The sequence below is a fragment of the Urocitellus parryii genome, chromosome 6 (assembly GCF_045843805.1).
Source record: "Urocitellus parryii isolate mUroPar1 chromosome 6, mUroPar1.hap1, whole genome shotgun sequence".
NCBI classification, from domain to species: domain Eukaryota; kingdom Metazoa; phylum Chordata; class Mammalia; order Rodentia; family Sciuridae; genus Urocitellus; species Urocitellus parryii.
The window spans coordinates 101,538,314-101,551,676 of NC_135536.1; the positions used below are offsets into that span (position 1 = coordinate 101,538,314).

At 36.0% G+C, this 13,363-nt stretch overlaps 1 protein-coding gene across 1 annotated transcript in view; it reads right to left on the reverse strand.

Annotated features, from left to right (window-relative positions):
* Positions 1-372: 372 nt before the first annotated feature.
* The window catches only part of Rfx7 (regulatory factor X7), a 127,714-nt gene continuing 114,723 nt past the window's right edge, over positions 373-13,363 (reverse strand). The window contains exons 7-10 of the mRNA XM_077799422.1: positions 12,651-12,735; positions 11,754-11,961; positions 8,330-8,625; positions 373-7,116 (exon numbers count right to left, since the gene is read on the reverse strand). Of these exons, the coding sequence (XP_077655548.1) occupies positions 3,844-7,116; positions 8,330-8,625; positions 11,754-11,961; positions 12,651-12,735 (3,862 nt within the window). The 3' untranslated portion in view covers positions 373-3,843. The remainder of the gene's footprint in view (positions 7,117-8,329; positions 8,626-11,753; positions 11,962-12,650; positions 12,736-13,363) is intronic.

Below are 13,363 nucleotides of genomic sequence, written 5' to 3' on the forward strand. Positions count from 1 at the left end.
AAAATTCATTTATGGCATTACTTGTTATAATCAATCTATTTCATAAATTTAATAAAATAAAAAAATCGGTCTCCTATTAAGGCAATTTTTCAGCTAACAGAGAAAGCATGATATAGCAACTGACATCGGTAAACTTTTTTTTTTTTGGTGGTACTGGGGGTTGAACCAGGGCCTTGCACATGCTAGTTAAGCTCTCTACCACTGAGTTACACCTTCAACCCTTAAAAAAAATTTTTTTGGGGGGGTGGTATGGGGAGTTGAACATAGGGATGCCTTACCATGAGCTACATCCCTAGTGCTTTTTGAAAAATTTGTGACAGGGTTTCACTAGGTTGCTTATAGCCTTGCTAAGTTGCCAAGGCTGACCTTCAATCCTCCTGCCATAGCCTCCTGAGCCACTAGAATTATAGGTGTGCACCACCATGCTCAGCGTGTATTAGTCTTAGATGCTGGTTGTTGCTTATTCTCTCAAGAGTGAGTAAATTCCACCCCAAACTCTGGCTTCACTACTTTTCAGGACTTGAAATTTCTGGCTACATTTGCCTGCTTCTAGACCCACAGCCTAGTTCTTGTTTATAAGTCAGTTATATTTCTGGTTCATGGAAATGCCTACATTGCATTCAAACACAGGTGGGCTTTTAATTTTTCTTCTATTCCATCTCCCCCCCGCTCCCCGCCCATTCAAGGCTCCAGAAATAGATATCTTGGTACTCCCCAGGCTAACATTTTAAAGGAAATATTACATGAAAGACCAAAAGAAAAAATGGCAATTTGGACCACATAAAGCTCTATGCCCCATACCTGGTAATAAATCCCAATTAAACAGCAGAGTTCCAATGAATGAAGATGTTGTGTTGTTCTGGGTTAATAAAAGAGCAGATTAGCAGCTCTATTCTGATTTGTGCTGATTTTTATCTACTTCCCCAAATTTTATAAGATAAAAAGTAATACAGCATTGGGCCTATTTACAAAATGGTGTATTGCCTGTATAAAATATATTTCATAAATCACCTTAAGATCCAGTCAGTTTAATATAAAATGTTTTTAATTGTTTTGAAAACATTTAAAAAACAATTTTGAGCACTTTTAATAAAAAAAGAGAACTGAAATGCTACTGCAATATTCAACTACTGTAGTTTCAGCAGGTACAACAGACAACAAAACACTGGGGAAATTTGACTTTTTTGCACTAAATGAAAACATGAAACAGGGCTTGTTTTTGTTATTTATGGTGTAGTAAAGCACATTGTAGTACAAGACTATTATTTGAACCTCAGATGCACTGCACAAAAAAAAAAAAACACTTTCCTTCTTTTCAGTTCAAAAGTCAGTGCTTATTGCAATTATATGCAAAATTATTTACTTCATGAAGTCTTATCATGATAAACAGTATGCAAAATGTTCCCAACATCAAAACAATGAAAATAATCTGAGAAAAGAACATATTCAACAACTAAGCAGAATTAGTAAACATAAAAAAAGTAAATAACTTGTGAATAACTATGCCTGCCTGGTTAACACTGAACCAGTTTCAATACAGCCAAGAAAAAAAAGTGGTTACAGGAATACCTAGTACTGTACAAGATAAGTCAATAACACTCATGCACATTTTGTGATCATGTATTAACATGGTGAAGCAAACTAAACTTAATTCTTCCTGCTGTAATATTCTCATGTAAGAGAATAAGAAATAGAAATATCTCATTGAGATCAATGCACATTGCTACATAAGACAATTTTATCTGTCACTTTGATGACATCTTGTCTTTTCATAATGAAACACATTTAAAAAGTTTAATCTGTGGACTGTATTGGTTGCATTTATCCTAAGAGATGTGCCTACCACAGGTTCAACAAATTTAGTGCAATATATGAACCCCGGAAAGTTTGCTGGACGAATTCAACCAAATTTAAAGAGTTTGCTGCAATACTGTACAGGGGGTTAAAAATCCTCTAGTCTTTATATTTTTATCAAAAAAGATTTCCATTATTTTTATATTAGTAGGAAGCTAATAATGTAAACAAGGGATTAGAATGGCCTCAAAATCTCCTTTTCAGAATGTCTCATATAGAAAGGCTCCCATTATTTGTTAAAAGAAATCACACAGTTTCCTTTGGGTATTGCATACTTTGGTGTGCAGTAGTGCTGTGTCTCAATGTACAGTGAAGAAATAACTAGCATCGAGGAAAAAAAACCTAACAGATCATTAAATCAAGATAACAGCAAACACACACAAATGCCAATAACTAGGACATATCAATATATAAACCTCTGAGCCAACCCTAGCACCATTTATTTATCAAAATATGTTAATACCCTACCTTTCAAATTTATTGAACAATAAAAATTTTATTAAATTAAACCCTTCATCACATGTGTTAAATATTCATTGATTGTAGTCTTCTGATTGGTTTATGAATTAAGGTAAAGAAAAGCTTAGCTAGGTTCAAGGTAGCATAGCAGATGGTTTAATGTTAGCTTTAAAAACTTCACGTTAATCTCTTTGAAAGTGATCTTGAAACTCACCTAAATGGAGCTGTCAACTGGGGAGTAGATTTGTGTCAACATGAAATTCATAAATATTATCATAAAACAAAGTGGGAGCCATAGAGAGAAACATTTTAAAACAAATCCTGAGTGCTTTGCTTCTTTTGCAATTGTGTTTATCACAATAAATAAATTAAGCATGTAATAAAACATTCCTCTTCTTCAAGTACTGCTATTATCCCCTTTGTTTTATTAGAGATATAAAGATGTGTGGCTTCAGACCTTAGAGGGTGAAATGTTTTTTTTTTTTTGCTTACGTTTTAATGTCATTTCCTTCCTGCTTGTTTTTCAAAGAGACCCCATGATCAAACTGCATTATTACATGCAGGAGGAGCAAAGGAGCGAGTCACTAAATTGAGGAAAAAAACTGATTACTGAAGAATATCATAAGGAAAAAAACTTCAAAATAAATCTTAAATAGAATTTTAATATGTATATGCAGCCATTGTGGTGGGACTAGGAAAATACCCCTACCTCAACTAGCAAATAATAAAACATCAAAATGTTCTAACATGCTTGTATTTACCCTATTAAGTTACAATGTCTGGAGTTATTTGTTTTGTGTGTGTTAGCTCCATATTAAAATCAACATTTTAAAATTGGACTAATGCAAGGTCACAAATATAAATGGCTACTAGTTTTTCCTTTTAAAAAATTTAGTGCAGCTTTAACTTTCCTTAAATTAATACTTAATTCCATTATTTTCTCCTATTTAAGCCCTTCATTGTGGGTATAAATGGTACTGAAGCCCCAGAAAGTCCTACAGAGATTTTTCATCCTACAGTAGCTCTATGCTTCAAGCCTAAAAATTTATAATAACCTGAATATTATCCCTGTTTCAAGGAAGACCTTCTTGTCTACAGTTCACCTTAGCTATGATTTCATATCTAAAAGATAATGCCAACAATGAAATAGCCTATACTTAAATGATGGTTTCTTCTAAATTTTGTGCAGATCAACTAATGAATTAAAATGAACTTATACAAAATAAAGATCTAGACTGCTCTTGTAAAAGCTGGATAGCTGATTTTTTACTAGCAAACAATGTGATTAAATGGGGAACATTATAAAATTTAAAACCTAATACTTGTTCTTCTACAGCCTACTGTCTTCAGAAACTTGTTAAGAACCGAGGCAAGTCTAACCATTTCCTACTGAAGAAGAAACCACTTCTGCAGCAAACGCTTTTAAAATGTCACAATTAATAGTGTTTCTGCTGCGGGAGGCACTTCCATTAAGACAAATACAATACATATGTCTTTAGATACAGTGTGCTACATATTATAAAACACAATTTAACCCAACATTTCAACAGTAGGATGGTCCTTGCTTTCTATCCATTCAAAACCTGATGAAGTCATAGAGTTCATGGATTCACTGCAAATTTGTTGAAATAACGGGTCATTCTTTAATTCTTCCAGTGTAGCTTCATCATCTTGTCCCTGCTGACGACCTGGATCAAACAGTAGATTTGGGTCTAAAGTGTTCAAATCATTGATGCTGCCTGAGAGGTCAGAAGACAACCTGATATCACTAGAGAAATCAGATGCAGTGTTGGTAAGATCAGACGCTACCTGACCTACCAGCTGCTGGTTGGTTTGCAAGCTGTCTCCACTCAACAGGTCTTTAACAGTGCTACTGAAATCTAATTGTTGCTCTCCAATTTCAGATTGTGCTTGATTATCTCCAGGAGAAAAACTGATCTGATCGGTGCTATTACTTTTGGTGAGGTAAGATGGTGTTTGGAATTCATACACAGAAGTGCTGGAATCAATCATATTCTGAGAATTGGCACTAGGAAAAACAGTGGAAGTTTCCAAAATCTGGGTGAGATTCATCCGGGCTGTGTAATTTGAGGGAAGGTTGTTCATTCCCAAACCTCTCACTGCATCATCATTGTCAGAATCAAGTTTACTCAACAAAACATTGGTTATTTTTTTACTGTTAGTTTGCTTCTGAAGAGCATTTGGGAAGGCTGTCTGCATCATGACTGTTAATGGAACTGACTGACTTCTTTGAGCTATGGTGTTGGCACATGCATCTGTGTGAACATTTGCGAAAACATGAACTTCTGGGGCTACTGGGCTTCCAAAGGGGGTCACATTAGATCGAGGGATATTAGACACTGGATAGAGGGTGCTTCCACTAAGATTACGTTGGCGATGGACAGCAGGGCTCACACTCCGGCATCTGAAGTTGCTGCTGGCAGATGAATTAGTTGCTTTATTATCAAGAGGCGCAGGGACGGCAAAACCTTCCTGTTTGTTGGTGTTATTTACAGTGGCACCTTGATGCTGCACAGGAGATACAGGAGTCAAACGACCAAAATGAGTGTCATGATGTCTGGATTGAGATTGGTAAGACTGTCCAGGCACAGCAAAAGCATGAGGTTTCCTGAAACGATCTTCCACTAGTTCCTGATAGCTTGGGAGAATGCCATGGCCAGAAACTGATGAGTTACCAACCCCACTATACCCATTATTCATCCATTCAAGCTTGGTTTTATCAGGGTGTGTGGCCATGGGTCTTTGCATTGGTTTCACAGGACTGCTTGAGACAATGCTGGCATCATGATATGCCATACTGGAGCTTATTGGGGTGAATGCAAATGGATTCCTGCATTCAACAGGGCTGGGAGGGACACTACTGCTGCAATTAGAATGTGGAGTACCAATGGGTGTATGTCGGCTACTTCCTAAAGCACTATCCACAGGTGTAGTCTGGGCTAACCTGGAGCAAGGGCTCTCCCGTGATAGACTCTGAGACCCGGCAATCATTTCAGATGTAGGAGTTGGAGTTGGTGTTGGGGTTGGTGTAGGAGTGGGTGTGGGTGTGGGTGTGTGAATTGGAGTGCCATTGCTATGGATTGGATGATAGAAGTGGGTGCTAGAGGCATGAGATGACATTGGAGCTCCCGGAGTTACTGACTGACTCTGAAGGGTCATTCCCAAACAGTTACCATATGAATGTGAATTGTTCATTGACATTTGCTGCTCCATAAGCACCAGTTCTTCCACAATACTATCTTGAGTAAGTTCATCATCAAAAGGAAAGTAGCTTTCATTTGTCTGGGAAACAGAAGGTTCAAACTCTTTCAGTTCGGATTGCAGAGGTAACTGATCTGAAGACTGTGCTTGTATTTGATTCAAAGGAGATTCTTGTATCTGGCTATGTAGCTGCTGGCTATATGCATCCTGTGGCATTCCTTCTAATTCCCAAACGGATTTCTCTAAATCATTGATATCAGAGTGCTCTGGAATTGTCATAACACCAATATCTTGCTGTTGTTCACAGGTGGCAGATATAAATTCAGAATCCTTAGTGACTTGTTGCCATTCATTTGTATTAAAGCTGCCATCTGATTTTGAATCATTGTCCAAGAGAAAAACATTCCCTTCAAGTTTTACTTTTATATCTGGAGACGATGATGGTGTTGTTTGTTGTTCCAAAGCTGAATCACTGGTAATAAGAGCAGAACCCAAGGGTTGATTTTCCACCATGTGTGAATTGACACTGATTGATGCCTTGTTAGGAATCTGAGCACCTGCTGTTGAACTTTCTGATTTCCCTGAATGTGGAACCTTTTGGTCCTTCTTAACATTGCACGTTTTCTGACCTTCTATGCTAACTCCAGGAAGCTGTTCCACAATTGGTTTCTTTACAGGAGGCACCTGGGACTCTTGCAATGTAGAAGATAGTCGTTTTCTTGGACTTCTAGTGCATAATTTTGGGTCTTTATTTATTGAGTCACCATTAGATGGTGAGCTAGTGCTGGTGAAAGTTAGGTTCTGAGTAGCAACTGAGAGAGTGATAGTGCTTTGATTATTGCCTGTCGAAGTGCCTGGCAGAACTTCGTTACAGCGACTTTTACATTTGGTCCTCTGGTCACAGACCTTAGTTGCTTTTATTTCAATGACACCTTCATTTGAAGGTTTTTGCACTGCTCCATCTGTATTACTTTTCTGCCCCAAAAGAGCACTAGGTGTTTGGGGAATTTTAGCCCCATCAGAGTTTTCTTGGCACTGCACAGGATGCTCATCTAATGATGTTTCTGGCTCCATTTTGACTTCCACAGCAGATGTTCCCCCAGTGCCACTGGTCCTGGACCCAGGAGACTGAAGAGAAACAACAGAACCATTCTTAATCTGTGGAATGCTCCTTGATTCTTCTGTTGTTCCTGTAGCACTATTGACTGAGGCAGAATGTTTAAGAGGGGTATTACTGTTGCTGGGTGTGAGGGATATAGTTGTCATTTTCACCACATTCAGAGAACTCATGTGTGAAGCGGGTACAACAGCTGTTTTGATGGGACTGCTAGTAAAGAGGACAGTAGTTGGAGAGCGAATGGTGAGTGCACTGCTGTTGGCTGGTTTGGGTAAGATCTGAGGGTAACGGTGTCGGGCAGAACGATCCCCACCAGGACTGGCTGGGACATTCTGAGGAGTCTTTGGTGCCTGTTTAACAGACTGCATGTGCTGAGTGACCACCTGTACATTGAGGGGAAGAACTTTGCCATCAGAAGAACTCATAGGACTTGGTGAAGTTACCAATTGCCTGGTCCGCTGGACCTGTGAAAAGATGGGGAAAAAACCAAAACAAAATCAGATTTAACAAGTCCAGGATATAAAGAGTAATTTGTATACCTATATAATATTGAAGCATTTGTTAAATGTTAAAAAGAAAAACAGTTTGCCTATCAGTAGGGAGTCCTTTTAGATCAGCTGCTAGAAAGACATAAATATTTAAAAAGATATAACCATAGTGCAATATAGTTATTAAATGATGATACATAAAACGTTAAGATACTGCTCTGTTTACAAGGTTAAAAACTTTACCCTTGTTATGAATACTTGCTAAAATAGTGATTTAAAGAGGTTATAAGAAAAGGAGATAAAATCTTGAAACTAGAAACAACTATAAAGTATCTAGTGGATTTTATGCCAACAAGATGGCTCATTTTGAGGGAGACTGTCTTATAAATGGGTGTACCTTGGACATTAGTAACTAGATCACTATGGATAAGATTCCAGACAAAACCACTGGCTACCCAAGTCTGCTCTATAGTAAATAGTAAGTACTCCAGGTATTTCATGTTTTAATGACATGACAATGATACTAACAAGAACAACAAAAATAAGATAAAATGTCCCCTAATAGTACCATCAATAATAACAATGTATCACTTTACTTCAGCAGCATGCACTTTTTTTTTTTTTAATGTCCCTTCACCATCAGTGAGACTCTGTCTCTAAACAAAATACAAATAGGGCTGGGGATGTGGCTCAGTGGTTAAGTCCCCTTGAGTTCAATCCCTGGTACCCCTCCCCCCCAAAGTCCCTTCATCATAACATCAGTTGTGTGAGAAAGGAAAGGAGACTTTTAAGTTATATTTATAGATAAGGAAACAATTTAAAATAATTAAGGGACTTGCCCAACATCCTACTCCTATATCCAGCAAGCCAGAGACAGGCGTATATTAGATTACCATCAATTCACACTACAGTTTTGTTCTGTCTTAATGTGAATAAAAAATCTTGAGCTCCAAAGTTTACAATTACTTTTTTGGGGTTCAGCCAGGGAAGATACAACTGAAAATAACTCAAGTAGTTATATGCATAGTTTATGTATCTTGGATCTTCACATCTTAGTTTTATGGATAATTTTGTAACCAATTCTGAATGAAAGACAACTGTGGGAATCTATTTCCTTCTCACCTGCCCCTTTTAATTAAATGATTAACTTCCCACCAACCCAGAAAGGCTAAACACCACTTAATATTACCGGAATGGGACTAGGGACAGCTGCCACAACGATACCAATGGGTTGAGGAGAAAGAATTGCAGGATTTCCATTAGGAAGATTAGCCACTCCATTGGCTGTCGTGCCTTCTGATTTTTTTGCTGAGGATTCTCCTGGCAAAGGGGATTGTAGTTTCTGTTCTTGCTGCTTTTTCTGGATTTTCCTTTGCAACTGCTGTTTAGCATCAATAGGAGATGGCAAAGTCTTTACTTGTGGCTGAAAGGAATTACTTTCAGCTGTAGGTATAAAAGCAGAAGGCTGGGTAATTCCTTTAATTCCTGAAAATAAACAAAGGAAAGCTAAGTAAATACCCTCCTTTATAAAAGAAAGCTACAACTTGATTTCTTTGAATATGTAGCCATCTACTGGACAATTCAACCACATGAGCAAGTTTTAAGTCAATTTCTTACTTCAGCAGTCAATTTAAGTCAATTTCTTACTACAGCATTAAAGTATTAGACTCCCAAATTTATAAATATTTTTCAATGTGATTTTGAAATCTTAAAAATATGGTTCAACTCAGGTGACAGTTTTAGATAAATCAATAATAACAGATGATTTTAAAAAGTGTACCCATATTATAAATGTGCAAAAGTTGAGATAAATGCCAAAGTAGCATTTTTACATTTTATCAGATGTCAGTAAATTTTCTTATCTTCTTCTCTATTAGAATGAAATTCATTCATTTTCATAAACATTCAGCTCAAAAGAGGCAACTAATAAATATTTGTTGAAATCATTCCATATCCTAAAAATTTTTGTGGGGAAAACAGGCTTTTAAGCCTACAAGAAATTCATAAAAATGGGCACCGCTATTTTAATTGCTACCACATGATTATTCCAGTATGACCTCGAGAGATTTAAGAAAGAGAATTTCATAGTAAGACTAAGGTTAAGATATTCTGAAAAGTGTCAGTGAGAAAACTTTTTTTAGTTGCACACGGACACAATATCTTTATTTTTATTTATTTGTTTTTATGCAGTGCTGAGGATTGAACCCAGGGCCTCATGTGTGCGGGGCAAGTGCTCTACCACTGAGCTACAACCCCAGCCCAATGAGAAAACTTTTTAATAGTAAGATAAACAGTAAAAAAAAAAGATGAAGGAATGATAAGATACAAATTTTTATAAATTGTGTAATAAAATTAATTTTTTAAAAGCTAATTTCATGTTAAGATAATTAGAAAATAAATTGTGGTTAGTAAAAATATGGGGAAAAGAAAGGGGAGAAAAACACTATCTTCTGGAATACTTCCCAGCCCAATTTCTGCTTTTCTTTATTTTAGAAAACAGCAACAACTACTGGGTGGGGTGGAGGGTTAGGGGGGCCAAGAAAAAAGAGAAGAGACTATAACTTTCCCACACACTCACTGGTCAGTAATCCCTCATCTTTACCTCTTTTTATCACATTGTATTGTTTTACTCTTCAAATCCAGCTGCATTGTTTCCTCCTGGCCCCAGAACTCAGCTGGACCCTGCACCCTGGAGAGCCTCTGCTAATGGCTCACAGTTGGGCTGTCTTGATTCTCCTGCCAGGGTGTCTGAACAGGAATGAGTTCCAAGCAGCTGACTTATGAAAGGACATTTGTAACACAACCTGTTCTTAATATGGAGACTATATTTATAAAAAATCAAATTCACAGTCAAAGGACAAGAATTAATTTACCATCAAGAATCTTTAAAAAAATATATAGAACAAAATTTCAAAAGATTTAAAAAATGTTTTGAGTAATGATAAATTGGCAAAGTGAATAGTCTTTCAAGCTAACTGCTTTCAAAGAGAAAACACCTGTCATTTTTAGTACTTTCATTTAAAGAAAAACCTTTATTTACACTTATACCTTAAAACTTCACTCATTTTATTCATTCAACATTTCTTTCAGATTTGTGAATAAAGTGGGAAATAAGAGAGATGCTAATGATTCTTTCCTCCATGATGCTTCCCAACTTTTCATTCTATTGAACCCTTCTTGGTGTTAGTATGGTAGGAAAAAGAGAACAAAAAAAGTTGAAGAAGAATAAAGTCTCATTTTGCCAGAAGATAAGGCAGTATGATATAACTGAGTTAACCTGGGCTTTGGAGACAGACAAATCAGGATTCAAATCCTGACCCCACCACTTATCTGCCCGCGGATAAGCTACTAACCTCCGTAAGTGTGCTTCCTGATCTAAATATTGTCAATAAAAATCACCTATCTCGCAGGACTGCCGAGGGAATTAAATGAAGGAATACAGGTGAGCTATCTATAGCCACAGTGTGCTGTTCAAGCACTCTCTAGCTTATTATATGAGTGAAAAAATTTAAGTAGTACACAGTTTACATGCATATAGGAAAAATTATGACTAGCTCTTGTAAGAGACTGTTTTGCTAAACTTGGTCCTGAACTATAAAATGAGAGGATAGATTACATGAACATGTACAAACACCCAACACATACTGTAATTCTGGTCAGGATAAATCTACTGTAGATTTAATACTTACAAGAATCATCTTGGAAAACAAATTTCATATTAACATACTTTCCATATACACAGAAATAATTTTCTAGAGTAATCAGATTTATTCATTCTTCTTTTTTTAAAAATATTTTTTAGTTGTCAATGAACCTTTATTTTATTTATTTATATGCGGTGCTAAGACTTGAACCCAGTGCCTCACACATGCTAGGCAAATGCTCTACCACTGAGCCACAACCCTACTCCCTATCCATTCTTTTTTAGGTTTATAAGGTATGACCAAATAAGACATTTCAAAAGTTTCATTGGAACTGATAATTAAAGAAGTGATAATTAGACAGCTATTAATTTAAAAGGCAGTCATTTATTCCAACAATACTTTTAATTCCTCAAATTAGTTGTCAATTCAAAAAATTATTCTTTGAGCTCAAATTCTCATTTGAATGAGTATTTTAAAAATATTACTCTTGTTACTTTATAGTAATACTTGACACATTTTATTTCTTGTGAAACAAAGTTATCTGTGTCACAGTGTCCAAAGACCATTTTATTTATAAACTTTCTTTCTGGGATAGGATTCTACCATGTAATTTAAAAATCTTATTTAACTAATATTTAATCCACTAGTTACATACATATATACTTAAAAGTACATGTACATATATTCTTTAAATTTAAAAATAGCAATGAAAAAATTAATAAAATATCTTCAGGGGAATCCAAATAGTTTTATATTACAGCAGATATACAAAACTAGAGCAGTAAGTTCTATAATGAAAGAATTTTTATTTTATTGACTTAATAAGTCCCTCTGAATTTAGTGTAAAGTGAAGTAAGAAGGAACTCATATAAGTACTAAAAAGATGAAGTTTTCTGGTTAATCTCTACTTTAGCTACCAACTCTAAATACAGTAACACTGCCAGTTTTAGCTTAATAATAATTTCATACCTGCTGGTGCTGCTGCCATTACAGTTAAAGCTGCCATTGACTTGGTGCCTATATAGTGACTTTTTACAAGGAAACGGGCTAATTCCAAGACTGTGTCAAACGGCTGGCTTAACACTTTCTGGGCCCACTCACACACAAGACGGCAAGCAGAAGATATAACTTCCTCATCAATATTTTGAAGCTGCCCGGAAGGTTCAGCTCCTTCCAACTAAACAAAGGCAAAAAGGACAAGTTAACTTTTAAGTAAAGTTTAGAGAAATTAAATTGAAAACATTCAAGACATGTATTTTTATTAGGAGATAAAATCTAAATCTGTTGGGCCAAAGTAACATGAAGTAGCCTATTGGCAGATATAAGAGACCCAAATGTACCAGTGTACAGCAGTCAGCAGTATCTGAATATAACATTTCAAATGGTTGTTAAACATAAACAGACTAACAGATGTTTTAAATTTTTCTAAAAGCTGAAAGTTAGGGATGCCAGTATAACTATGATATATTTTCTCTTATCTTACAACCTACACAAACAAGCACACAGAGTAAATATATATTATGGACAAATCTACAAACCAGTAACTTTGGGTCTTTGTTTTCCCAAACTTCAAGTTGATATACACTAATATCTTTCAACCACAGTGGGATATTTTTGCTTATTTACTTTGTAAAGAGAACAATTCCTGGTTCTTGGTTCCAGACAAATGAGGCTTTGAAGAATGCATTTCAGTTTTGATATAAAGGTATATAATTCTACCTTCTCTTTTTGGTGTGTGTGTGTGTGTGTGGGGTGGGCTGAGGATTGATCCCAGGACCTTGTACATGCTAGGTAGGCACTCTACCATTAAGCTATATCCTAGCCCCCACAATTCTACTTATTAAAAAGACATGGTAGAATTCTTACCCCATCTCCAGTTTTGTGAAAGTCAAGGTTGGGCAGTGTTGGCATATGAACAAAAGCTTTTTTCCTGAGTCCACTGTAACAATATGTAATAAATAGTTAAGGTCTAAAGTACTCCAAAGTAAATGGACTGCCTATATAGACAATACTTGAGAAGTAACCATATATGAAATGAGAATAAGATTAGCATGAAATAACATGTACTTTCTGAATTCTTCAGTAAGAAAACACTTTAGTATTAGAAATAAAGAATACTTTTATATTCTCTTGAAACTGGAATAATTCTTATAGAATGTTAAATATCACTATTCTAAATGCAATGATTCTCATCTGTTATAAATTTTATGAATAAATGTTCCTAATATGCTGTGCCAGCCACCAGTAACAAACAGGTCAAAAGGAAAGGAATAGCCGGATGGAAACCTGGCACAGGGAAGGGAAACTTTAGCCCAGGGCACTAGGACAAAAACAACTCTCCAGAGTGTCACAAGGGCTTTAACCTTTTCATTTCTCTTTTTCCACTGAAACATACGGGATTATCACCTGTAACATGCCAAAGACACATCAAGACATTTTTGTTTATATTAAGGAAACAAGGATAGGTCATGAACCAACTGGTTGAAGAACACCTGGAACTATTTTAGAAAAGTAGCCTTCCTCCTTTCTCTCATCTCTTCCATAGTAACTAATTTTATGTTTTGAAAAAGGCTAAAAGC